General features: G+C 40.8%; 1 protein-coding gene across 1 annotated transcript; it reads left to right on the top strand.

The window, feature by feature from the left end:
* The first annotated feature begins 2,999 nt into the window (after nucleotides 1-2,999).
* LOC108410961 (protein tilB homolog) lies at nucleotides 3,000-25,896 on the top strand. Its single transcript, XM_017682298.2, has 7 exons — nucleotides 3,000-3,112; nucleotides 6,286-6,415; nucleotides 12,243-12,336; nucleotides 15,437-15,561; nucleotides 18,918-19,060; nucleotides 22,571-22,768; nucleotides 23,347-25,896. Exons 1-7 carry the CDS (start codon nucleotides 3,102-3,104, stop codon nucleotides 23,456-23,458), a joined length of 813 nt encoding a protein of 270 aa, XP_017537787.1. The 5' UTR covers nucleotides 3,000-3,101; the 3' UTR covers nucleotides 23,459-25,896.
* The last annotated feature ends 1,705 nt before the right edge of the window (nucleotides 25,897-27,601 follow it).

The raw sequence follows: 27,601 nt of genomic DNA, 5'->3' as shown, positions 1-27,601 counted from the left end.
TGCACTGGGTCGGTATGACCAACAGGTCAAAACAAGCTCTAAACAAAGTGACCGCTGTGCCCTGATTGGTGCTCTTGCTTTGCCCTTCTTTCATTTTGACATGTTACGTTTTTATAAACACAGAAACCAAAAGGAACGACAGATTTCTCAAAATGTAGCGGAGGAAAAAGTCAGATATTTGACCTTGAAATGTAGTGGCGTGAAAGTAAAAAGTCGCCCAGAATGGAAAAACTTCAGTGCTGATACATGAAAAAACTACTTAAGCACAGTAACTAATTCCATTTACTTAGTTACTGTCCACTACTGGCTTTTAGCAGACGCTCTTATCCAGAACAACTTACAAAAGTGTTTTGTTGTCCACTTAGAGAATGTATCCTAGCTAGTACAAGTACCCTTGAGCTCAGACATTGCCATAAAAACAAAAGCTGGTGGCTGAAAAGATATGGAATACAGAATTGAAGGAACACTATGCAAGATATGGGGATTTGAGGACCTCTCTGGCGGATATGTGTAATTGCATGCAACATGCAGAACAACATTGTGTAACATCCGCTGTACTTTGGACCCCCACAAGTGGGTGAATCTGACTTTTTTGAATGTGTTGAAAGAGAATTCAAGGAGAATTAAGTCAAAACTTGGTGAAGGATGCATCTTCCAAGGATGTGAGTGAATTATTTGCTGTCATCATATCTTCATTGGTCTAATGTTGATCTTGCATTTGAGTCCTAAACATTGAGCTGGACCTATTTTTTAAGTCTGCGAGTGTGACGTTAATACACAAAGTCATAATAAATAGTCCCTTTTCAGGAGGGCATGAGCCTTTTGAGCCAATATTATACTATTGTTGTCGAAACAAAACCACATAGGAGATTCACTTGCTGAATATTCTGTAATAACTCTCTCTAGGATGAAGCAATCTGAACGAAACAATGTGCAATGTGCTCCTCAGTATATGGAGCTTCGAACAAGCCTGGATGTCCCTGCGTCAGAGCAATGAGGTAAGCGCCGGAAAGCCATTACAACGTTAAACCTCCATTTGCACCTTCCAGGTGCAGACCCCTATACCTCTTCATGTGTCTGGCAGAAAACTTAGATCACTTCCAGCGTATTTGTTTGGTTCAGGTTGCTTCATCCAAACAGGAGTTACAACAGAATATTCAGGGCCTCTTTTGAGTGAATCTCCCTGTATCTCTGTCTTTCACATTGTTTTAAAATTTCATGATGAATGGACCAGTAGAAATGCTCCAGAATTATTTGGAAATCAGTCTTATTTAACTTCCATTTAAATTTCGGAATGGTTTTGTCATGACAGTCATTTTTATAGGTGACGTAATAATGTACAACACTGATAGTGTGTAAAGATGTATGTAGCTGCTGTCAGAATAAAGCCTTCGATCTCCACATTTCACATAATTTGAAAGTGCATGTTGCTCTTTACATTGTGTGTAAATTTCATGATGAATGGACCAAAAGAAACAGTCTAAAATAACTTGGAAAGACATCTGGTTCCACTGACTTCCATTAAAAGTAAAGTATGTTTCTCCTTCTCCTGGAAAGTTACCATTTTGGAGATACAAGGTTTTGTTCTGACATGTAGCTGTATGTAAATGTAGATTTTTATAGCTGTAAGCAATATGTATAGAATAGAGAATTGTCTGGCTGAGGGTTACTGAGGATGTGAACCAGGGCTATGCGTTGCCTAGCAACGAGCCAGCGCTGCAGCTCCGCCCCCTCCCAAGTGCCTCACTTTACCGAGTCGACTCATTTGAATCACTCGCTTAATGGGCTTACAACTGAGCGAGTTGTGATTCATTTGATTCGTCATCCGGTGTCCCGCACTTGTCTGAAATTAGAAAGCAAAAAAAAAAAAAAAAAAAACAGTTTGCATGGATCTTTCTATGTTGGTAAAACTTAAATAACTTACTTGGAACAACTTGAATTCATAGTCAAGGATTCGTTTTGGACTTTAAGTTTAGTTTTTAAGTTTAATTTACTACAAAAATTGAGTAAACTCTAACTAAATGTTTGTTGATGAAAAGGAAGAAATGTTGTCTATAAATTGTCTATACATGATGCCTTTAGTTATATGGGTTTAGTGGCTTAGATAAAGGGTCAGGATACTTCAAATAACGCAAAGTGGAACCGAGATCCCTGCAGACTATTGCCTTGTTTCAAATGAGGTCATTTCAGATAAACAGTTACACTGACCTTCACTTCAGTGGGCTTCACTGGTTTGACTCTAACAGGGAATATAACAATAAAACATCACTCTTAAATGTGGCTCTTCAAGGGTTCTTTAGTAAAGAAATCGGTTCTACATAGAACCATGAATGCTCAAAGAACCCTTTGGATGAGTCTATTTGATGTCTTATTTTATTTTGATCTGATTCATTTAAAATAAGAAAATTGCGTATCATACATCTGTTTCTCATATTAGAGATGCTTCACATCCAGGGAGTAAACTGGTATGTCTATAACGTACAAAGTAATGGGAGTGGTCCTATTTAGAACCATGAGTTCTATATAGAACCTTCTCATGCTTAAATGGAGTTTGCATGGTGAAACAGTTCATCAGATTGATGGAGAATTAGAACTTTGAAAAAAAAGGGTTCTATACAGCACCAAAAAGGGTTCTGTTGTTGTGTACAAGCAATCATCATTTTCAAAAAGATTCAATATAGAACAATACTCTTCATCTAACTGCCCTGCTGAAAAGGGTCCATTAGAAACCATTAGTATTAAAACCAGGTTTTGCTTTTTAATGGGAACTGGCTTAATGGTTTCCAATAGCGACCACTTTCCTGTAGAAGACCTTTAGATCCCATTAGGAAATCACTAAAAATACATTTAGAGTCAGCCATTAGGATCCTTTACACTGTGATATCGACCCATTAAAGAAGCCAACATGCAGCACTTTGGTGTCCTGGACCAAAGTCTGGACTCTTTTTGCGAGTCGATTCGTCTGATTCGCTTAGAAGAGTCGTTCAAAAAGACCGACTCGCTGATGAGTCGTCTGTCCACCGCGATGCCGCTATGGGAAAGCTCGGACTCCTTCTGCCCCATGGACCCTTTCAGTGTGTGTTAAATGCCACCAGGAGGACATGTCCGAGAGGTGAGTCGTGAAGCCGTAGATTAATTAAGAAATGAATCTTTTGCCTGACTCGGTTCGGTTCTGTTGTGCTGTTGCTCGGAGTTGTTCTGCTGCGTGTGTGTGTTGCCTGCATGGGAGGCCGTGCTGTGTCTATTTCGCCTGGCTTGTCGTGACCCTGACGCTGTTCACGGTATTAAAGTTTTTGTACAAGAAGTACTTGGGGGTCTTGTGAAATCTCGTTCACCTGCGTTAGAGCGCAGCGAGCTCGGGTGTGCTCAGGTATCCGGCTGTTATGGCGACGGCTTTAATCCGGCACAGAGCGCAGAGTTCAGGGTAACCTAAGCCTTATTTCAGCAGAGCTGCGGCTCTCCTTACAGCCGGCCAGCGTTTCCAGGCCTGATTTACCCAAAACCTACTTTCTCCAAAGTGCACATTCAGTTAAAGGGGAATTTCACAGATTATTTTATCCCTATATAATTCAATGAAATGCTTAAACTGTAATCAGAGTCATTCAGAGTGGTTTGCTGTGGTTCTAGAGAAACTTATTGAGCCACTATATTAGAAACCCCTGTCTTGTGCTTCCACTGACTGGCCATTTTATTAGAAACCCCTATCTTGTGCTTCCACTGACTGGCCATTTTATTAGAAACCCCTATCTTGTGCTTCCACTGACTGGCCATTTTATTAGAAACCCCTATCTTGTGCTTCCACTGACTGGCCATTTTATTAGAAACACCTCCATTGTACTTCCACTCACTGGCCACTTTATTAGAAACCCCTCCCTTGTGCTTCCACTCATTGGCCACTTTGTTAGAAAACGCTGCCTTGTGCTTCCACTCGCTGACCACTTTATTAGAAACACCTCCCTTGTGCTTCTGCTGACTGGCCACTTTATTAGAAACCCCTCCCTTGTGCTTCCACTCACTGGTCACTTTATTAGAAACACCTCCCTTGTGCTTCCACTTGCTGGCCACTTTATTAGAAACACCCACCTTTTACTTCCACTAACTGGCCACTTTGTTAGAAACCCCTCCCTTGTGCTTCCACTCACTTGCCACTTTATTAGAAACCCCTACATTATATCTCCACTGTGTAGGCACAGTTTATCAGCCTCATCTACCCCATTCATCATTGCTTGGTTTCTCAGGACTGCAGTAACTCTGACATGGAACTGACTGTAGTGCATGGCTGTCACTGTCTGAACACAGAGCCACTGTTGTCTGGATAATTTTGGCTGGACAGTCCACTCTCAACCCAGCAGTGACACTGATGTGTGTAAAAACTCCAGCGGCACCGCTGTGTCTGATACACTCATACCAGCACCATTGTCATTGCTGTGCTGAGTGGACCACTACCCACAAAATATCTGGACAACAACCGCCCTGTGACCATAAATTGACCAATGATGGGCCAGACGATGGACAATACACACTGTGCATGAGCAAGGATCCACAAGAGAGGGGTTTCTGATAAAGTGGCCACAGAGTGTGTCATTCTTCTAGTTCATAGTTTGGAGTTGCTGTTCACAATTATGTAAAACAAATTTAGTTGCAGATAAATGTTCATAATTACTCTGTGTTGCTTTGTCTGCACAACTTCACAGCTTTCAGATGTTTAGAATGTTTAGAAAGCTGTTTAGAATGAATACGGAATGATGAACAGAGCTATAAATGATTCCAGAATAAATGACTGACTGACTCATTTTAGACTGACTGACTCATTTTATTGCCACACGCCATGTTAGTGGCATTTGTATCCGGTGTAACAAGGTATAATTTATGTAGCACAATACACATAAATATACAATATAATACACATACAGTAAACAATATACAATACAGTACACAGTATACAAGATTTAACATAGGAGAATCATGAAGAATTGCACAGTAATGTTAGGTGTGCATTTTTACAAAAGGTGGAAATCCTACAGACAGACTACACCGAACAGGCATAACATTATGACCACCTCCCTAACCCTAACTGTCCATTGTATAGCTGCACTTTGTAGTTCTACAGTTACAGACTGTAGTCCATCTGTTTCTCTGATACTTTGTTAGCCCCTTTTACCCTGTTCTTCAGTGGTCAGGACCCCCATGGACCCTCACAGAGCAGGTACTATTTGGGTGGTGGAGCATTCTCAGCACTGCAGTAACACTGACGTTGGTGGTGGTGTGTTAGTGTGTGTAGTGCTGGTCTGAGTGGCGTGTGGCAATAAAACGAGTCAGTCAGTCTAAAATGAGTCAGTCAGTCATTTATAGCTCTGTTCATGATTCTGTATTCATTCTAAACTGACCACTGAAGAACAGGGTAAAAGGGGGCTAAAGTATCAGAGAAACAGATGGACTACAGTCTGTAACTGTAGAACTACAAAGTGCAGCTATACAGTAAGTGGAGCTGATAAAATGGACACTGAGCGTAGAAACAAGGACGTGGTCATAATGTTATGGCTGATCAGTCTATGTTCACACTACACAGAGTTTAGTAACTTTACAGCAGTAGGGAAAAAGCTGTTCTTGAAGCGGGTTGTCTTGGTTTTTAATGGGTCTATATAGAGTCTCAAATCAAAGTTTGAATAAAATAAATTATGTCTTAAATGGCTTGGAAAGAACTCCTGTAAATACACACTGCTGCATGCAGAACTTAAATTTCTTGTTTTTCATAATTTTCTAAGTCAACACACTTAAATGTGGCATTTTACTGCACAATTTCTTTCATTTCAGCGTCTAACATATTGTAAACATCAAATATAAAATGTGCCATAACTTTTGCACAGGCCTCATTTGATTTTTTTTCCCCAAATATGTTAATTCAGCAAATAAACAAAAATTGTGCTTAAAAATGTCTAGAAGCAGGTACTATAGACTATATTAATATATAGTGTATTATTAATAATCGAATACCTTCTTATTATTCTCATAATACTTCACATATCCTGGTGTCTAGTTTGAAATGTTTAAATGGGCATTATTCGCATCGCTGAGTATCATAACAATGATTATTAATATTGTGGTTAATAAGTGGTTCCACACTTTTGAATGGTGCTGTAGTTTAAAGTGTCACACAAAGCGAAAAGAATAAAGAATGAAAATATGAATAAATAAGCGAAGTAAGATTATAATGGGCTGTGAAAACTGTGTTCCCTCTTTTGTGTGCGCTTTTCTCACGTCCTCCTGACGTGCTTCTCTCTGCAGTTCCTCAGGAGTGAACACCAGCAGTGGCAGCTTCCCCAAATCTCACTCCTCTCACTACTCTGAGCTCAGCGACACTCACACTCCTCTCTCCGTGGAACACACCCCCGACTCCGGCATCGTCGCCACTCCGGTAAGCCTCAGTCCAGAACTCACGCTACGCATGTAGACGTCCAGTCATACGCAAGCGTTTGAGGTCAGATCTGCATGAAGAGAAGTTAAAGGGCTCATGTTCTACACTCTTCTTATGCTTCACTTCATTCTGTGTGTTTGTGCCCAAAACAGTTGGAATCCCTTTTTGCATGACTGATACTATGTTTTAGAATGAAACAGGTGTTTTCAGGACTGATGTAGGTAAATGGGGGTCATTCTACAGAAATGTTCACTTTTCTGTCTTTCCATAGGAGTCACGGGTGTTACTGCTTGTCATTGGTGTTACACATAATAAAGGTAACACCAGAGACATTTTTGATTTAAAAAATTTATTTTACAAAACGGCTGCTACATCAAACCACATATTGTCAATCATGGAAAATCCACTAAAATATGTACTTTAATTCTGTTTTTTCACAATTACCACAGAATAAAGTCGGTCACACCAGTGACTTCAGCTAAAAGCTTCATATGAAATCATGAGTTAAATGAGAAAATCTCTGAGAACTGAAAGACACTTAGTGGGCTCACCATGTGCTTTTCTTCATAGATCATCAGAAAACAGGTGAAAGGAAGTCGAATGAGGTCATCGGTGTGACTTTTATTTCAGAATAAGAGATTTTTTGTTACGCATGATGTTACGTTTGATAACAGCAGTGACACGACTCCTGGGGACCACAACTTTCATTATACAGGGCGAGTCAAAAGTCACAGGACACCATTTTATCTTATTTTTTATTTTATTATCGATTTTCATCTCTGGGGTCATCTCAAACAAATTGTGTATGCTGAGAAAATACGCAACAAACACCACCTTCAGCACCGCATCGTGGAGGCTTGTGACAGCATAAAAAATAAAATAAGATAAAATGGTGTCCTGTGACTTTTGACTCACCCTGTATATTTTAAAATGTTTATTTGGCATTTGTTTTCTTTATGTTGTTTAATATTTTATATATTTCATAGTCATGTATGGTTTATAGTAGTTAAAATTGCAGAAAAAAAAATGTTTTTCTTTAGAATATGGCCTCACCCTTCATACATGGCTGTGAGGACATGCACTTCTGTGGTGCTTGGAATTCTGTATGATTGATTTAAAAACTAATATTGCTAAATTGATGGATCAAGAAGGTGTAACTGTTAAATTAACTTATAGCTTTATTTTAAAATAATGATAAGGTGTAACCTTACACTTTTTTTTAAGTGTAATATATGTCTAAACGGTAGGGACACAGAAATGGACATGTCTGTAGATTGACCCAAATGAGCTCTGTGTTTAGGTCTTGTGTGGTGTTGATGTGGGTGTTACTCAGTGGGCTGCTGGACCAACCACATTATTGTTTATTTAAATCAATACAGTCATAACAATTTATGTAAAAATACCAGATGTTTAAAATATTGCAAGTGTCCAGCCTAGGGTTCTCCTTTAGCAGCTGTAGCCAGTCAGCAGCCTGTTCATGTTGTACACACACACACACACACACAGACACACACTAACAGCATGCCATGTAGGAGGAGAACAGAGTGAAGGACACAGCACCTCCACACTTTTACTCCCCACAGGTTCAGTCACCACATGTGCAATATAAATGTGTGGGGGGTGAACGGAGTGAAGGCACTAAAAATGGGTTATTGAGTTGGTTTGAAAAAGCCAACTTACTGTTCTTCGTAATGTTATTATTATTCTACGCTCAAAATATAAAATGTTTCTCGTCCCACAGTTTTTGAGCTAGAACCACGAAACTTTGCGGGACCGTAGTACCTATACCTGATTAGGTTGCATGTGCTTTTCTTAGGAATCCGATGTACGATTTCCGTAAAATTATCATTCAAAAACGGCATTTTTTCCCACAGGGAATGAATGGGTGGAATGTTGGCGACATTCAACTTTGTGATGTCACAATGGGCACCTCTCACACACACTCACGCACGGAACACATTGTCTCACATGCTCACAGACTATTGCACAGCAGGATCAGCACAAATAATGAATTTTTAAAGGTCGAACTGCTTTTAAGGTGGAATTTCACTTAGGAAACACTGAATTTAAGGTGGAACTCTCCTTAAGGTAGCACTAAAATGAATGTGGCACAGAATTTAAGCTGGAACTGGAATTAACATAGCACTACATTTAAGGTGGCACAGAATTTGAGGTGGAACTTCAATAAACAAGGCAATAAAATGAAGGTGGCACAGATTTTTAAGGTGCAACTTCAATTTACATAGCACTAAATTTAAGGTGGCACAGAGTTTAAGGTGGAACTTCAAAGAACATAGCTCAGAATTTAAGGTGCAACTTCTTTTAAAGTGCCACAGACGTTAAGGTGGAACTCTCCTTAAAGTAGTACTAAAACTAAGGTGGTGCAGAATTTAAGATGAAACTCCAATTAACTTACCACTAAATTTAGGTGGCACAGAATTTAAGGTGGAACTCTTTAAGATGGCACTAAATTTAAGGTGGAGCTGCAATTACCATAGAACTAAATTTAAGTTGGCACAGAATTTAAGGTGGAGCTCTTTTTTAGAGACACCAACTTTAAGGTGGAACTGGAATTAACATAGCACTAAATTTAAGTCGCTTAAATTTAACAGTCGCTCTTTACTCCAAACACTTGGGAAACTGGGCGAGTTTTCATATTTACAGATCTGCTGCAGCTCATTGTAAAGTTTTTCAGAGGAAACCAGGCAGAGTTACAGTTTCTAGGCTATGAAGGACCAACTGGGTGAACCAGTCTGCTACATCGCCACCCTGAGGCAGAGCAGTGCTGCAGTTTTAATTAATTGAGAACACCAGAGACAGAAGATGATTGTGGGTGAAGCAGATAAACAGTGAGCTTCACTGAGTGTATGTCACCGTAATGGACCATATAACATCATAATAAAGGGTCCAAGAGGTCAATTAGGGGGTGCCGGACCCCCCAAGGACCCCCTATATTTCGTGCCTTTGGAGATGTACATTATCAGAAATACAGCGAACTCAAAATGGGATGTTTTGGCAGCTTAGTCTCCATGTATGGACTGCATGGACTTGGGGGTGATTTTAATAATGTTCACAAACTGCATCACACACTTATTTGAAAATTCAGTTTTCACAAAACAGACAACAATACAAAATATTACATATGTAAGATACATGTAGTATTTATTCATATACACTATATTTCCAAAAGTATTCAGTCACCCATCCAAATAATTGAATTCAGGTGTTCCAATCACTTCCATGGCCACAGGTGTATAAACCCAAGCCCCTAGGCCTGCAGACTGCTTCTACAGACATTAGTGAAAGAATGGGTCACTCTCAGGAGGTCAGTGAATTCCAGGGTGGTACCGTGATCAGACGCCACCTGTGCAACCATGAAGTCCAGTCATGAAATTTCCTCACTACTAAATATTCCACAGTCAACTGTCAGTGGTATTATAACAAAGTGGAAGCGATTGGGAACAACAGCAACTCAGCCATGAAGTGGTCAGCCATGTAAAATGACAGAGCGGGGTCAGCGGATGCTGAGGCGCATAGTGTGCAGAAGTCACCAACTTTCTGCAGAGTCAATTGCTACAGACCTCCAAACTTCATGTGGCCTTCAGATCAGTTCAAGAACAGCACAGAGAGCTTCATGGAATGGGTTTCCATGGCCGAGCAGCTACATCCAAGCCTTACATCACCAAGCGCGATGCAAAGCGTGGAATGCAGTGGTGTAAAGTGCAGCCACTGGACTTTAGAGCAGTGGAGATGTGTTCTCTGGATCGACCAATCACGCTTCTCTGTCTGGGAATCTGATGGACGAGTCTGGGTTTGGCAGTTGCCAGGAGAACGGGACTTGTCTGACTGCATTGTGCCAAATGTAAAGTTTTTCAGGAGTTGGGCTCGGCCCTTTAGTTCCAGTGAAAGGAACTCTTAATGCTTCAGCACCAAGAGATTTTGGACAATTTCATGCTCCCAACTTTGTGGGAACAGTTTGGGGACGACCCCTTCCTGTTCCAAAATTGCTCCACCAGTGCACAAAGTAAGGTCCATAAAGACATGGATGAGCGAGTTTGGTGTGAAAGAACTTGACTGGCCTGCACAGAGTCCTGACCTCAACCCAATAGAACACCTTTGGGATGAATTCGAGCAGAGACTGTGAGCCAGGCCTTCTTCTTCATCAGTGTCTGACCTCACAAATGCACTTCTGGAAAAATGATCAAAAATTCCCATAAACACACTCCTAATCCTTGTGGAAAGCCTTCCCAGAAGAGTTGAAGCTGTTATAACTGCAAAGGGTGGGCCGACATCATATTAAACCCTATGGATTAAGAATGGGATCTCACTCAGTTTCATGTGAGTGAAGGTAGACGAGCGAATACTTTTGGAAATATAGTGTACATCATTTATAGTAAAGAATAAGTAAATTATTGCAATTTGTTACTCAAATTGCCTTAGGAATTAAAGATATCCATAACCAATGATTGTTCTTAAAGGGTTCTTTAGGAGAGAAAGTCGTTCTATATATAGAGCCCCTTCCATGATTAAAGGGTTATTTGCAGTGTTGAAGGGTTTTTAGATCAATAGACAATGTGCTGTAAATGGTTCTATATAGCACCCAAAAGGGTTTTTCTATTGTTACGATGTCAAGCTTGTAACAATAGAAGAACCCTTTTCAAAAAAGTCCTATATAGAACCATCTACAGCACATTCATGCAAATTTACCATAAATCTGAAGAAACAATGAAATGTTAAAAGCCTCTGTTTGAACACAAACAGCGTTTCAGTGTGAAAGTGGTCAAACTGTTGAGTCTGTTGTTTAAATACTACTTGTAAAATCACTCAAACTGAGCTGGAGTTGATTATTTAATGATCAGCTGAATGCACACCTGTGTTTTTCCTCACACTGTGTACCAGTCTAGAATAAGGGTCAGCGTGAGGGTCGTCCCAGTGGATTGTGTTACTGACCACAGCTGAGCCGTGAATAAACTCTGTGTGGACGTAAAGGTAATTCTAGCTTCAGAGATAGACGCGTTCACTGGGGGTCACAACATGTCACCTAGCTGGGTTCACTGAGTCCAGGCTGTTTCCTCAGTGAGAGTCAAAAGAGCAAAGAAATGTGGTAGTAATATTACAGTAAATCGAGCCAAGCCAAAAATGTTTTTACAGTTTAGTCTTTTTTTATTTAACTATCATTTAACCCAGGGAACCTCAAACACACAAATTCAGAAACAAAGAGCTGAGAATATTAAATTGCCTTAATTATCTTAGATACAAAACACAGTATAATACAAACATAAGACCAGGTTTGGGATTGCTACTGAAAAATTAGTAGTTAGTTACTTCTTAGCTACTTTCTCCAAATTTGTAGCAGCTACTTTTTGAAACGTAGTGCACCACTTTTTAGCTACTTTCACCCCTTACTAATAGGCTTAACTCAGGGGCTTTAATCGAAATGTTTCTTATACAGCTCTGTTCTAGATCACAGAACCCTCTCAGCAGACTATCAGCACTGAAGGAGTACTCACCCTTTTCTCATTGATCACTAGAACTTCTCACAGTGAAACGCTGACGTTAATCTCATCTTTTCTCCTGAGAAATTGGAAATCTGAAGCGCAGAAGATTCAGAAATCTATGATCCTTCATTAATGAAGGATTGCGATCTGCTTTATTTCTTTGAGACAATCTTGAGACAGACAGTTTTGTCGGGAAGTGTTGATTCCAAGCAGTTTGAACAGAACATGAGGACTGTGCAAACGGTCAAACTGAATCATTGTGAGGTCAGAGATTTACATCCCTTCTCTTCTGTGTTGTTTCTCTCTCTTTCTCTCTGGGTTTATTTTAGCTGCCATCCAGCCGCTTCAGGTTCACCTCGTGGCATCGCCTGGAGGAACATGATGTCCGTGGAGACCAGCTCACCTGCCCCAGGGTCCGAGAAGGTGACCTTTCATAGAAAGTTCATGCTGACCTTCTCTGAAAGCTATGTTGCATAACTGTTGTGTCCAGTGCATGTGTTTCACATGTTTGTGGCATTTCAGAAGTTTGTATTGCTTAATACTTCACAACTAAGTAAGAAAAATAGCAAAATTGTGGTGTAACATTCAGGGTCCATGTACCTTCTGTTTTGATTTTCATTGTAAAAAACAGTATTAAAAAACAGCAAATGGGTCGATTCTCGGTTCTGATTCTGGTACAGTCAGTGGAAAAATCAAGAAATAGCTTCGTTTTACTGTTTCACAAACTAATCATAAAATAACATAACAAACAAACAGCAATGGAATAAAAGGTCGTATTCTAATGACCCAAATTTAGAATTTCCCATCATAAGCAGAAATAAACACACAGAATGCAGGTGTGGAAGGTCAGGAATCACAGAAATCTGGCCTGTGCATCTGGTGTATTTGGTCGGCTATATTTCTTTTTGTATAAGGTTTGTATATTTGACCTGTACAAACTACACTATATTGCCAAAGGTATTCACTCACCCATCCAAATCACTGAATTCAATCACTTCCATGGCTACAGGTGTATAAAACCAAGCCCCTAGGCCTGCAGACTGCTTCTACAAACATTAGTAAAAGAACGGGTCACTCTCAGGAGCTCAGTGACTTCCAGCATAGTACCATGATCGGACGTCACCTGTGCAACAGGGGCTGTTTCTCAGGAGTTCCTGTTCCAACATGACTGCACACCCGTGCATAAAGCAAGGTCCATAAAGACATGGGTGAGTGAGCTTGGTGTGGAAGAACTTGACTGGCCTGCACAGAGTCCTGACCTCAACCCGACAGTACACCTTTGGGATGAATTAGAGCGGAGACTGTGAGCCAGGCCTTCTCATCCAACATCAGTGTCTGACCTCACAAATGCGCTTCGGAAAGAATGGTCAGAAATTCCCATAAATACACTCCAAACCCTTGTGGAAAGCCTTCCCAGAAGAGTGGAAGCTGTTATATCTGCAAAGGGTGGGCCTACATGATATTAAACCCTGTGGATTAACAACGGGATGTCACTCAAGATCATATGCGCATGAAGGCAGATGAGCAAATACTTTTGGCAATATAGTGTATAGTGTAAGAAAGAAGTGATATAGGGTAGAAACTGAACTCCCACCATTTGACGGGGTCTTCATGCCCCCCAGATCAGCTGCTGACGTGCTCATCAAGAAGTGTTCTATTGATGTTGTGCTGAACTCCCTATGTGTGCGTGCGCTCCATACAGGCATATGGACACTAGATTACATTCTGCAATTAGGCATAATGACCAGTATTGTGGCCTCTTGGTGAAATAGGAGACTCAGGAGATTGTCAATCTGCTAGAGAAGTGCTCTTTATTCCATTGTTGTTTATTTGTTATTATTGATTTTATGATTAGTCTGTGAAACTGTAAAATGAAGCTATTTCTTGTTTTTCGACTCACAATAACAGAATCAATAATGAGAATCGACCCATTTGCCATTTTTCTTTACTGGATTTTAATATGAAAATCAAATGAACAGAAGGTACACGGACCACTCAGCTTCATGATCGTCCTTAATACTCTATATGAATAGTAAGTATTGGGACACCTCTTAATCATTGAATTCCGGTGTTTCATTCAGTCCCATTGCCACAGGTGTATAAAATCAAGCACCATGTGTATAAAATTAAGCAACAAGCACCTATTAGATCTTCCATGAACTGTGAGTGGTTTTATTGAAAAGTGGAAGCATTTTGGAACCACAGCAACTCAGCCACAAAGTGTCAGATCATGTAAAGTTACAGAGCAGGTCTCCGAGTTCTGAGGAGCACAGTGTATAAAAGTCACCAAAGCTGTGCTGGATCAATAACTGAGTTCAAACCTCCTCTGGCATCAACATCAGCACAAAAATTGAGCCAAGATCTTCATGGCAGGGTCTCCATGGCTGAACAGCTGCATGTAAGCCTTACATCACCAAGCACCATGCGAAGTGTTGGGTGGAGTGGAGTAAAGTGCCGCCACTGGATTTGCCAGTGGAAACGTATTCTGTGGAGCGACAAATCATGGTTCAAATCTGTCTGTCTGATGGATGTGTCTGGGTTTGGAGGATGCCGGGAGAACATTACCTGCCTGACTGCACTGTGCCAGCTGTAAAGTTTGGTGGAGGAGGGATAATGATATGGGGTTGTTTTTCAGGGGTTGGCCTAGAACCCTTAGTTCCATTGAAGGGAAATCTTAATGCTTCAACACCAAGACATGTTGGACAATTGTACACTTTCAACTTTGTGGAAACAGCTTGGGGAAGAACTTTTTCTGTCCCAGGATGGTTGAGCACCATGCACAAAGCAGCTCCATAAAGGCCTGACTGGGTGAGTTTGGTGTCGAAGAACTTGACTGGCCCTCCTCAGTCCTGACCTCAACCTTTGGGCTGAACTACCTTTGGGATGAACAGAGATTGTGAGCCAGGCCCTCTCGCCCAACATCATTGTCTGACCTAACAGGTGCTCTTCTGGATGATTGGACAAAAATTCCCACAGACACTGTCCAAAATCTTGTAGAAAGATTTCCAGAAGAGTGGAAGCTGTTAGAGCTGCAAAGAGGGACCAACTCCATATTAATGCCTATGGATTTAGAATGGGATTCGTAAAAGCTCCTGTAGGTATAATGTGTAGGCATCCCAATACTTTTGTCAATTTAGTATAAGAAGAGCAGTAATGATGTTAGTGTTTTTTTCCCCAAATTATTGTTAAAAGCTCATACTGAAACTCTTTTAGTCCAGAGGTGGTTTAATCACCTGAAGGGTTTGAGTGCTGATGAGTGACATCACAACAAGGAGATTAAGTGGGTGTGGCCTTTATTGATAGAGCAACACTATCACGAATATTGGCACGAATACTTACACATGTAATGATGTTTTCCTTTAAACCTGAATATACTTAATATGGCCAGTTGTTTCACGTCCACATAGAAAACATGCCGTTTTAAAATAGCTAGGTGTCCTCAAACTTTTGATGAGCAGTAAAATGTGTGTATGTCAACGTGTGTGTAATATTGTGAAGTCAGTCTATAAATCTGTCATTACAGGACCTTCAGAAGATGAACATTCTCTTAGGGACGATGACATCTTTCTCAGGAATGGCAGGAGGAGGAGAGAGGATGAAGAGCAGAGGTGGGAGGAAAGGCTGCAGGAGAACTGGGAGAACTGTGTGGTGAGGCGTTAGAAACACATTATTAACTAGTTAATAAGTAATAAAGTGGAGTAAAGTGGAGTTATTAAGGGGATCTGTGTGCACCAGACGACGTTTTTTCCTTTGCTTTACCTTTTATTTATTTCCACATTTCCAGATATAATAATAACAGACAGACCCATAGACAGACAGACAGATAGGCAGACAGACAGACAGACAAATACACTATATTGCCGAAAGTATTCAGTCGTCTGCCTTCACATGCATATGAATTTCTGTGACTTCCCATTCTTAATCCATTGGATTTAATATAATGTCGGCCCACCCTTTGCAGCTATAACAGTTTCCACTCTTCTGGGAAGGCTTTCCACAAGGTTTAGGAGTGTATTTATGGGAATTTTTGACCATTCTTTCCGAAGCGCATTTGTGAGGTCAGAAACTGATGTTGAACGAGAAGGCCTGGCTCACAGTCTCCGCTCTAATTCATCCCAAAGGTGTACTGTCGGGTTGAGGTCAGGACTCTGTGCAGGCCAGTCAAGTTCCACTGCTCCAGTGGAGTCCAGTGGCAGCACTTTACACCACTTCATTCCATGCTTTGCATTGTGTTGTAAGGCTTGGATGCAGCTGCTCAGCCATGCTCAGCCACTATGCACCTCAGCATCCGCTGACCCTTCTCTGTCATTTTACGTGGCCGACCACTTCGTGGCTGAGTTCCTGTCTGTCCCAAACACTTCCGCTATGTTATAATACCACTGACGGTTGACTTTGGAATATTTAGTAGTGAGGAAATTTCACGACTGGGCTTGTTGCACAGGTGGCTTCCAATCACGGTACCACCCTGGAATTCACTGAGCTCCTGAGAGCGACCCATTCTTTCACTAATGTTTGTAGAAGCAGTCTGCAGGCCTAGGGGCTTGGTTTTATACATCTGTGGCCAGTGATTGGAACACCTGAATTCAATGATTTGAATGCATGACATTTACATTTACAGCATTTAGCAGATGCTCTTATCCAGAGCGACTTACAAGAAGTGCTTTGTCTATCTAGAGAAAGTATCCTTGCTAGTTACCAATAGGTTAGAGAAAGAGACAGTCTGGAGCTCAGATACTGCTATAAACAAAGTCACTGTAAATACCCAGAGAACAAGGAACAGAGTTGAACACAGAACTCTTTGCCGTTCAGTGCAATACAATACAATAATCTACAATACACAGTGCAATACAATAAAATATAATAGAATTCAATGCTCATTTAAGTGCTGTGTCTTCAATCTGCGTTTGAAGACAGCAAGAGACCCTGCTGTACAGACAGACAGTGGGAGTCCATTTCACCACCTGGGTGCCAGTACAGAGAACATTCTCGACGCTTGTCTTCCATGGGTGGTGGGTCAAGGATGGCGGGTCAAGCCGAGCTGTACTCGAAGCTTGAAGGGCTCTTGGTACAGTTTGAGATTTCACCATTGCCATCAAGTAAGTAGGGGCTGGTCCATTTTTGGCTTTGTAGGCAAGCATTAGGGTTTTAAATCTGATGCATGCAGCTACAAGAAGCCAATGAAGGGAGCACAGCAGTCGGGTGACGTGGCTGAACTTTGGCAGATTGAAGACACGCCGTGTTGCCATATTCTGGATGAGTTGCAGAGCCTTGATGGCCTGCATGGGAAGATCAGTAGACAAGTTACAGTAGTCAAGTCTTGAGATGACAAGAGACTGCACTAGCACCTGCGCGGCCACTTGGGTGAGGAAGGGTCGGATCCTATGGATGTTGTACAGGAGATATCTGCATGACCGAGTTAGGTTTGTGATATGAATCGAGAACGATAACTGGCCATCCAGAGTCACACCAAGACTTCTTGCCTCTACAGATAGGACAATCAGAGAGTTCTCAAATGAGATGGCAAGATCATGATGAGGACCTGTAGTTGAAGGGATGAATATCAGCTCAGTCTTGCTAGGTTTGAGCTTCAGGTGGTGAGCTGACATCCATGAAGAGATGTCAGACAGACATGCCGAGATGCGACTGGAAACCTGTGTGTCAGAGGGTGAGAAAGAAAACATTAGTTGAGTGTCATCAGCATAACAGTGATAAGAGAAGCCATGAGAAGATATTACATCAGCAAGAGAGCTAGTGTAAAGAGAAAAGAGGACCCAGCACCAAGCCTTGTGGGACACCAGTGGAGAGCCTGCATGGATAGGATGTGAACCCTCTCCATGTTGCCTGATAAGAGCGATCCTCCAGATAGGACTTGAACCACTTCCACGTATAGCCAGTGATTCCAAGGATGGTGAGGATGTCCAGAAGGATCATATGGTTGACTGTTGAGAGATCAAGAAGGATCAGGATGAATGACAGTTTGGCTGATCTTGCTGATTGGATCTTGTGTGAGTGGATACTTTTGGAAATATAGTGTAGACAGACAGACAGACAGGCAGGCAGATAGACAGACAGACAGATAGACAGAAAGATTGACAGACAGAAAGGCAGACAGACAGATAAGCAGACAGATAGACAGACAGGCAGACAGATAGACAGATAAACAGGCAGAAAGATAGACAGATAGACAGACAAACAAGCAGACAGATTAACAGAGAGACAGGCAGACAGACAGATAAGCAGGTAGACAGACAGACAGGCAGACAGATGGACAGACAGGCGGACAGATGGACAGACAGACAGGCAGAGAGATAGATAGGCAGACAGACAGACAGATAGACAGGCAGGCAGAGAGATCGACAGGCAGACACACAGACAGATAGATAGACAGACAGGCAGAGAGATAGACAGATTGGCAGACAGACAGACAAGCAGACAGATAGATAGGCAGACAGACATACAGAGAAGCAGACAGATAGACAGGCAGACAGATAGACAGATAGGTAGGCAGACACACAGACAGATAGGCAGGCAGACATACAGATAGATAGATAGATAGATAGATAGATAGATAGATAGATAGATAGATAGATAGATAGATAGATAGACAGGGAGACAGACAGAAACAGACAGATAGACAGGCAGGGAGACAGTCAGATAGACAGACAGGCAGGCAGACAGATAGACAGACAGACACACCAATAGATAGATAGATAGATAGATAGATAGATAGATAGACAGATAGGCAGACAGACAGGCAGCTAGACAGGCAGACAGACAGACAAATAGATAGGCAAGCAGGCAGGCAGATAGATAGACAGGCAGGCAGTTAGGCAGACAGACAGACAGACAGATAGGCAGGCAGGCAGACAGACAGATAGATAGGCAGGCAGACAGACAGACAGATGGACAGATAGATCACCCCACTGAAAACAATCCAAAATAGGGTATCTATACCCTAAAAACACTCCCCCTTACACACTCTCTTCCTCTGACTGTCCCCTCAGGAGCTGAACCTGTCCTATCAGGACCTGGGAGACCCGTACCAGCTGGAGAATTTCACACGCATCCTGAGGAGGCTGATCAGAGTGGAGCGGCTCCAGCTGGTGGACAACACCCTGCAGGACCTCAGCTCAGTCCGACTGCCAAGGTACAGCACCCTCAGCCAAGACAGGGAGTGAGAGAGCAAGAGAGTGCAGCACCAAGCATATGTTTATGTGAATACTGCACTGTGGAAGCTAAGCACATTACTGATAAGAGAAACTTTACTGAATAATACATTCTCTCCTATAGACTACTGTACAGACCACATGACCCACTCAGCCACTTATAAAAATGCTGGAATCCGTGACGTTAAAAACACTAGTTAAGCAAAAAATCTAATGTAGACAGTTTTCTATGTACCCCAAACATATTCACTCAGCCAAGATTTGAAGATCAGGCTTTAAGACGACTGCTACTGTGTTTAGATGTGCTGAAATACTTTAGTTTATAGATAACAGGGAGTGTTTACATGCACACCAATAATAGGCAAGGCAAGCTTATTTATATAGCACCTTTCTTACACTGTGGTCATTCAAAGTACTTTACAAATGAGAAAATACAAAGATAATTTTAAAAAATAATTTAAACAAGATTAAAACAGTAGATTTTACAAGAGAAGAAATTAATCAATAAAAATTTAATATAAAATTAGGATCGTTTATTAATATCATCATTATTAGTGTTCTGCAGTTATCTGATTATTCAAGTGGTCATGTAAATAGCATACTCTGATTTCTTAGATCAGATTATGGTTGTTATAGGATTTCTAGAAATCTGATAAAGAGGCTGGATTTGAGCTCAGGTTTTTCAGTGCATGTAAACTCTTACTCTGATTTCTTTCATTTCTCTCAGTCTGTGCTTGAGTAAAAACAGAACGCCACCCTGGAAAACAGTAAGCAGCATTTATACAGAGCAACAGTCTGATTTTCAGATTATCAGATTATTAAGTGTAAATAATGATCAGTTTATCAGATTTTTAAGATTATTATCAGATTAAATGTAAACACACTGAACCAGTTTCTGTGTATCATACAGTGTCAGAAAGGGCAAAATCAATGACATTAAACCCTTTTTACATCTTGTCACTTCATGTGTTGAGTATCTGTATTGTATCCTTATAAAATTTTAGCCACATGAATTTACACTTGGTAGTCAAATGAATCTCTGGTCATTCAGACTAAACTCCGATTTCTATCTGGGACGGAATACACAAATTCGCTCATTACATGGCAAACAGTTACCACCTGTTTATTAATCACTTGCAGTTTTTTAATTGTGGTGTCTGTCCTTATTGCTATTAAGCATTTTGTTTCGTCCCCAACCATGTGTGTCCATCATTATCTTCCTCACAGTCGCAGATCACCAGCCCAGTGATGTACTGCATGGGAAAGGGTTTTGGTTGTACTGGGAGGGGTTTCGTTTGTACTAGGAGGGGGTTTGGTTGTACTGGGAGGAGTTTCAGTTGTACTCGGAGGGGTTTCGGTTGTACTGGAAGGGGGTTGGTTGTACTGGGAGGGGTTTTGATTGTACTAGGTGGGCTTTTGGTTGTACTAGGTGGAGGTTTGTATTGGGAGGGGTTTTGTTGTACTGGGAGGGGTTTTGATTGTACTAGGTGGGGTTTTGTTTGTATTGGGAGGAGTTTTGTTGTACTGGGTGGAGTTTTGTTGCACTGAAATGGTTGTTGGTTGTACTGGAAAGAGTTTCGGTTGTACTCAAAGGGGTTTTGTTGTACTGGGAGGAGTTTCAGTTGTGCTTGATGTAGTTTTGGTTGTACTGAAAGGGGTTTCAGTTATACTGGGACGGGTTTGGTTGTACTGAGAGGAGTTTTTGTTGTGGAATGTGTGTTGTAGAGACGGATGGGTTCACGCTGTTATAACGTGGCGCAAATACCTCTCAGTCCACCTCCTGAAGTGGTCTGAGTGATCAGATTTGTATCTGTTTTAAATGCGTCTTGGCTGCATTTACACATTGTTTACACTTATCCAGACATAATCCTGATACTAAAGATACATGAAGTTACCAGGTGTGAACGGGATCTTAGAGATTACTGAACAACAACACACAGTTTGAGAGAGTGATGATTTAGGCAAGTGTTTAGCACCATGCTGATTGGTGGGGTTTAAGCTTCCATTACTTGTTAGCTGCCTTAGCCCCTTAGCTGTCTTGGCTGAACAACATTTGGGGTAATGGTGGGGGCACTGGTTAAAAGTAATTTTTCACTGAACTATTACTTTAATGCTATCACACAAATTTGGCTCTTTCTTCTGTTTAATCCACTTTTCTGCATTCATGATTTGATTTCTCAGTGCCACTGCGCTAAGAAAGCTGAACATACAATCATTTTATTCTGTTTATGTTTATTAACCAGAAAACATGAATGGGAATGTGTCAAACATTAGTAGCTTTTTGTGCACTGCACTCTGAATGAGCTCACTTGATTGCTCTGATAAAACCACTGTGCATTCAGCAATAAACAAAGCCTCATGCATCTTTTATACAGTGATAGGAAACACAGTAGCTCACAGAAAGCTCTGATTCTACAAGCTGATACATTCCACTCTGGCACGCACTCCTTTGACAGCAGGTTTAAATGGGTTTAAAATGCTGGTGAGTTAATTATAGAAGAGGTAGTAGTTTAAAAAAAGCTATAATATAATGGCTCAACATGTACAGTATATTGCCGAAAGTGTTCACTCACCCATCCAAATCATTGAATTCAGATGTTCCAATCACTTCTATGGCCACAGGTGTATAAAACCAAGCCCCTAGGCCTGCAGACTGCTTCTACAAACATTAGTGAAAGAATGGGTCGCTCTCAGGAGCTCAGTGAATTCCAGCGTGGCACGGAATGTGAAATTTCATGTGTGAAAGTCCAGTCGTGAAATTTCCTCGCTACTAAATATTCCACAGTCAACTGTCAGTGGGATTATAACAAAGTGGAAGTGAATGGGAACAAGAGCAACTCAGCCATGAAGAGTGGGGTCAGCAGATGCTGAGGCACAGTGCGCAGAGGTCGCCAACTTTCTGTAGAGTCAATCGCTACAGACCTCCAAACTTCATGTGGCCTTCAGATCATCTCAAGAGCAGCGTAGAGAGCTTCATGGGTTCCCATTGCTGAGCGGCTGCATCCAAGCCTTACGTCACCAAGTGCAATACAAAGCGTGGAATGCAGTCTGACTGCATTGTGCCAAGTGTAAAGTTTGGTGGAGGGGGGATCATGGTGCGGGGTTGTTTTTCAGGAGTTGGGCTCGGCCCCTTAGTTCCAGTGAAAGGAACTCTCAATGCTTCAGCAGACCAAGAGATTTTGGACAATTTCAGGCTCCCAACAGGCTCCCGACAGCCCCTTCCTGTTCCAAGATGACTGCGCAAAAGTGCACAAAGCAAGGTCCATAAAGACATGGATGAGTGGGTTTGGTGTGGAAAGGTTGGGCCGACATCATATTAAACCCTTTTGATTAAGACTGGGATGTCACTTAAGTCCATATGTGTGTAACGGCAGATGAGCAAATACTTTTGGCAATATAGTGTATGAGAACACAGACCAACAGCAAGTGACTTTTATCTTTAATAAACTGATGTTATGAAGTGTGTGAGTAAGAACACGTCTTCACTGTAGATGTAAAAGCCTGAATCTGCACCGGAACCACTTGACGTCATTCAGTCAGCTGCCAAAGGTTCCGGAGATCCAGCACCTGTGCCTGTCGGAGAACAGCATCTCCAGCCTGGGGGAGCTGAGCCTGCTGCAGACCACAAGCATACAGTCCCTCACACTCAGACTCAACCCCTGTGAGTTCCTGGAGGACTACCGCTCACGGTGAGAGAGAGAAAGAGAAAGGAGAAATTAGTTTCAGTATCTTTTTTTCAGTATCTTTTATATTATGCACTATAAAAAGAAAGAAAGTTCTTCAAGGGTGTTTTTGGCAAAGTCAGTGGTTCTATATAAAACCAATATATATAGACCAATAATGAGTGTGTGGTGCTCTAAACGGGTGTGGCTCAAACCAGTTATGAGTGTGAAGTGCTGTAAGGGGTGTGGCTTAAACCAATAGTGAGTGTGAGGTGCTGGAAGTGGGTGTGGCTTAAATCAGTAATTAGTGTGAGGTGCTATACGTGGGTGTGGCTTAAAATAGTAATGAGCAAGGTGCTGGAAGTGGGTATGGCTTAAGCCAGTAATGCGTGTGTAGTTCTGTGAGTGGTTATATTTACTGACTGTAACAAATTGCTGAGTAAAGAAGATGTGCTGATATTAATAAGCTGCATATTAAATGTAATTTAAACAGCCAATCAGAAACAAGGTGCTTATTGGATCATAAATGCTGATGAGACTCACCACATTCAAATTTGGTGAATAAGATGAAGGTTTTTGATGCTTCTCCTCTTGTTCTGATGCAGTGTGTTCTCCTGTTTGCCAAAACTCAAAGTTCTGGATGGCATCCCAAAGCTACCAGAAGACTCCGTGCCTCCGAAACTCCCAGCATCCTCCAGGCTCTGCATCATTCTGTAACATCAGCAGGGTCACGAGCTGTCCACCACAAGCCATCATCAGATCTGCTGTACTGTACCGGAGATGGAGGTTTTCTTTTTGAAATGCACTGTTTGTACAGAATCTGCTGAGGCAAATTAAAGCATTGCTATTTTTTGTATTGTACTGGCTTCGTCTTATTCCTGTTCAAAATTCCAATTTGTCAAAAATGTAATTGCAGAAAATATATCACTGAAAAACTGCAATATGCTTGGAAATCATAACTCATTCACCTTCCATACCATGGCGTATTTGTGATTATACAACCGTTAGTTCAGGTTGCACAGTCTGGTTGACAAGCGTTCTGGTTTCCATCACAAATAACAGCACATTTTTTAACCACATAATATTTGACCTGCAGTTCATTTGGTCACTTCCTGAAGAAGAAAGTGACCACAGGACTGCAACAAACTTTAAACCCATCATTAGCCACATTTACATGCAGCAACATCTCAGTCGGAGTAGTCTAATCTGATTGAGGCCAATCGGAATATAATTTCTATCTGATTGAACAAGGTGGGTAATCCTGTAAATAATAACCCGTTAAATAGAAGAATAATATCCGTGTAAATGCCTGTTTGTGATTACATTCCCTAAAGGAAAGTTTAAGTCCGTTCTGCATGTGCGTCGCGTCATAGTGAAAGATTATAACGTCCAACATGTCGGGGCAGAAACTGGTCTGTAGAGGAGATGAAGTTTATGCTCTAATCTTTAAAAGACGGCGGTGTGATGGATGTCCAGCTTATGTGTCTCAGAAGACGACGTCTTCCTGTTGGCTGTCTTTAATAAGGACATGTGAAGGACATTTCTAACATCATTTTAAAGCAATTAAAAGCACAAGCACTGCTCACTGCTGCTCATCTCACTCTGACTGGACTGACATGATGCTGGTTCTCATGGTAATGTCTACGTTAAGGGGTTCTCTACACGTGTGTAATTTTAGATCTGATTTCTTGTAGTGAGCATGTAAACATTGAGATTTTCATCAGATTGTTGAGTGAATACAAACACCTCAGTCTTAGTCTGTAATCAGAATGTATTCAATTGTATTAGCAAAAATCTTTGCATGTAAACACAGACATTCATTTGGCAAAAGTCTCAATATTTAGTTTGGGCTGGAACAAACTGTAAATAATACTAGATGGCAATAAACAGATGTGGGTTTTTGGAAGAATGACTCTGTTAACTGGCTTATTATACAGCTTATACACTTTTAATACCAATGGCCATGATAAACTACCACTATAATTTAGTCAGTAACAACCAATATGACATTTAATTGTTATCGTGATAAATTATAGCGAAATATGCCATCGTGGATATCGTCACTGTTTAAAGAACACTAATGCTTCGTTAGAAAGTGAGCAGACGTAGGACTGTTTAATTGGTTTTAGGCACTACAGGTTCTGTTTTATCTGTTGCAACTTGAAAACTAAATATGATAATACATATGTATCTTGTGTTTTGAATGTTTTGAAGTATTGCGATATAACAAATGTGCTATATCACACAGCCCTAGTAACAACTATGAAGTATTACAACTACTGTGTATTGTGCAGTCTCTGTACTGCATGTACTACTATAAATACATTAGTAACTACTATGAATTATTCAGTATCCAATTTGAAATTATTCAGTATCTACCACAAATGATTTAGTATCTACTTTCACTTCATGTATCTACGTTTATATATATATAACAAATAGAGATGCATGGCTTATCAGCCTTATACTATTTACATTCAATCATTTGATAGAGATGTGTGATCCTGCATGTGCCACAACATCTTACCATTCATAGCCTCTCTCACCCCGTAACGGCCGCTTCATCCTTTCAGCAGTGCTTCATTAATTCATATGTACCTCAGGGTTGTGTTTTAAATTTGGTGTCGATTTCAGCTCCACCGAAACCTGAGCTGAGGAGCCGGGACACTTCAGGACAGTGAGGAGAGAGACAGAGAGAGAGGGACAGCAGAAGAGACAGAGGAGAAAAGAGATAGAGAGGAGGAAAGACATGAGAGACAGAAGAGAGCATGCACTGTTGGAAATGAAGGTTCTGTTCAGGTACATTTTTCATTCGTTAAGGTACAAACAATGTAAATGTTCCCTCAAAAGGTACTACAGTTGGTTTTTGAGGTCTGACTGTGAACCTTAAAGAAGTTTCTCCAGATGAAAAGTTTGTACTTGTACCTTTTCATAACCAAATGTTTTAAAACAGAACAGTAGAATAAAAGCCTGGAGGCGAGACGGGTGTGTGTGGAGTCAGTACAGCTTAGTAAATGTAATTTCAGTGGATTATGGTTCAGTTACGTTTCCTGACTAAAGGTACTGAGATGTATATTGGCATCGGACCGCAGTCCGAGTGCAGACCAAGATGCTGTCCTGGACCTATAATCAATAAACTATGGAAAATTATTTAATTTTGATGAGGTGGTCTTATTTTAATTGGCGTGGCTTTTCTAATCATTACGGTACCAGTTTAGCATTCTAGGAGACTCACAGACCAATCACGTGTGTTGTAAATATCACATGTGACGCTACTCAACCAATCAGATCTGTGCATTACAATGAGCACTGAGATTCAAGTGAGTGATGCACACACAGGTGAGGGACGAGGTGAGACACAGCATAAGAAAGTCGGATAAGAAAGTGAGTCAGAGGGAGGTTATTTTACATGACGTGATCTAAAAAGAGAAAACTGACATTAAATGTTGTTGAAATATTGTTTTTTGGCTGATGCTCTTATCCAGAGCAACTTACAATTTTATCAATTTATACAGGTGGGCAAAGGCAGTGTTAGGAGTCTTGCCCAAGGACTCTTATTGGTATAGTGTAGGAGCTTGTCCAGGCAGGGGATTGAACACCAGTCCACAGCATAGAAGGCAGAGGTGTTACTCACTACACTACACCAACCACATATACCAAATATGACTGAATTGTCCTTTATTTGATTTGACATTCAGTTGACATTCAGTTGACTTCAGTACACAGTATATGGCACTGAATCATAATGCAAGTTAGACATTATGATGTTCTGGACCTTTGCATGAGGTCCTCTAACTGGACCTTACTGAATTTTAATTAAATACCCCTGATCTACAGAGACAACTTTTGCATATTTTAATACACAATTATTGTTTATTAACTAAATTTAACATGATGGAAAACAAAATGCCTGTGCGAATTTTTCCCAGTATGTTAAACTCAAATAGAGCAAATAAATAGAAAATGTGCTCTGAAATATGCAGAACAATGTCATATTTAAGTGTGTCCTCGGTAGAGGATGTGCTTACTTGTTTACACTTAGAAACTGTATGATTACATGTCCTAACAGGATTGTTATTATTATTATTAGGAATATTAGTATTAATATGGAAATTTGGTAACACTTTACTATAGGGTGCTGTTCATAAGGCTACATGACACCTACATAAGCTTGTCCTAACAACTGACATAGCTCTACATAACTGTTTATAAATGTATTTTTTACAACAGGTGTCATCTGTCATTAGGCTACTTTAGCTGACTTTGCCCAAAATTGGCCAACATAACCTTTATAGTGAATGACACCTGTTGGTATAAACATTTATGTAGGGTTATGTCAGTTGTTAGGACAAGCTTATGCAGCTGTCATGCAGCCTTATGAACAGCACCCTACAGTAAAGTGCCACCAGACATTTTTATACAGAGAAATGTAGCTCGATTCTTCAAAAATTTTAAATAAAAGGACAATAAAAATTTAAATCAAAGCAAAAACTACTTTTTGAAGCTGAAGTGAATGTGTCGAGTTTATCTGTCAGCAGGATTAGCGGACAAATCTGAGCTGATAAAAGAAAAACTGATAAAACAATGATAAAATCATTAAGTTCACAAGAGGTCAAATGAAATATAGAGAAATGCTGATAAAATTTTTCACCACCACTTTTATTCCACACATCACCAAAAGAGGTGACGGTTCTACACCAAACCTGAACTCCCATTTCCCCCCATAGTGAACGCCATCACTGCGGACTGTCTTTATGAAGGCTCTGGAAAGAAGGGAGTACAAATGTATGTACAACCCCAATTCCAATGAAGTTGGGATGTTGTGTAAAACATAAATAAAAACAGAATACGATGATTTGC

Source organism: Pygocentrus nattereri, chromosome 7, assembly GCF_015220715.1.
Source record: "Pygocentrus nattereri isolate fPygNat1 chromosome 7, fPygNat1.pri, whole genome shotgun sequence".
Lineage (NCBI taxonomy): Eukaryota > Metazoa > Chordata > Actinopteri > Characiformes > Serrasalmidae > Pygocentrus > Pygocentrus nattereri.
This window is presented reverse-complemented; position numbering and strand designations above follow the sequence as displayed.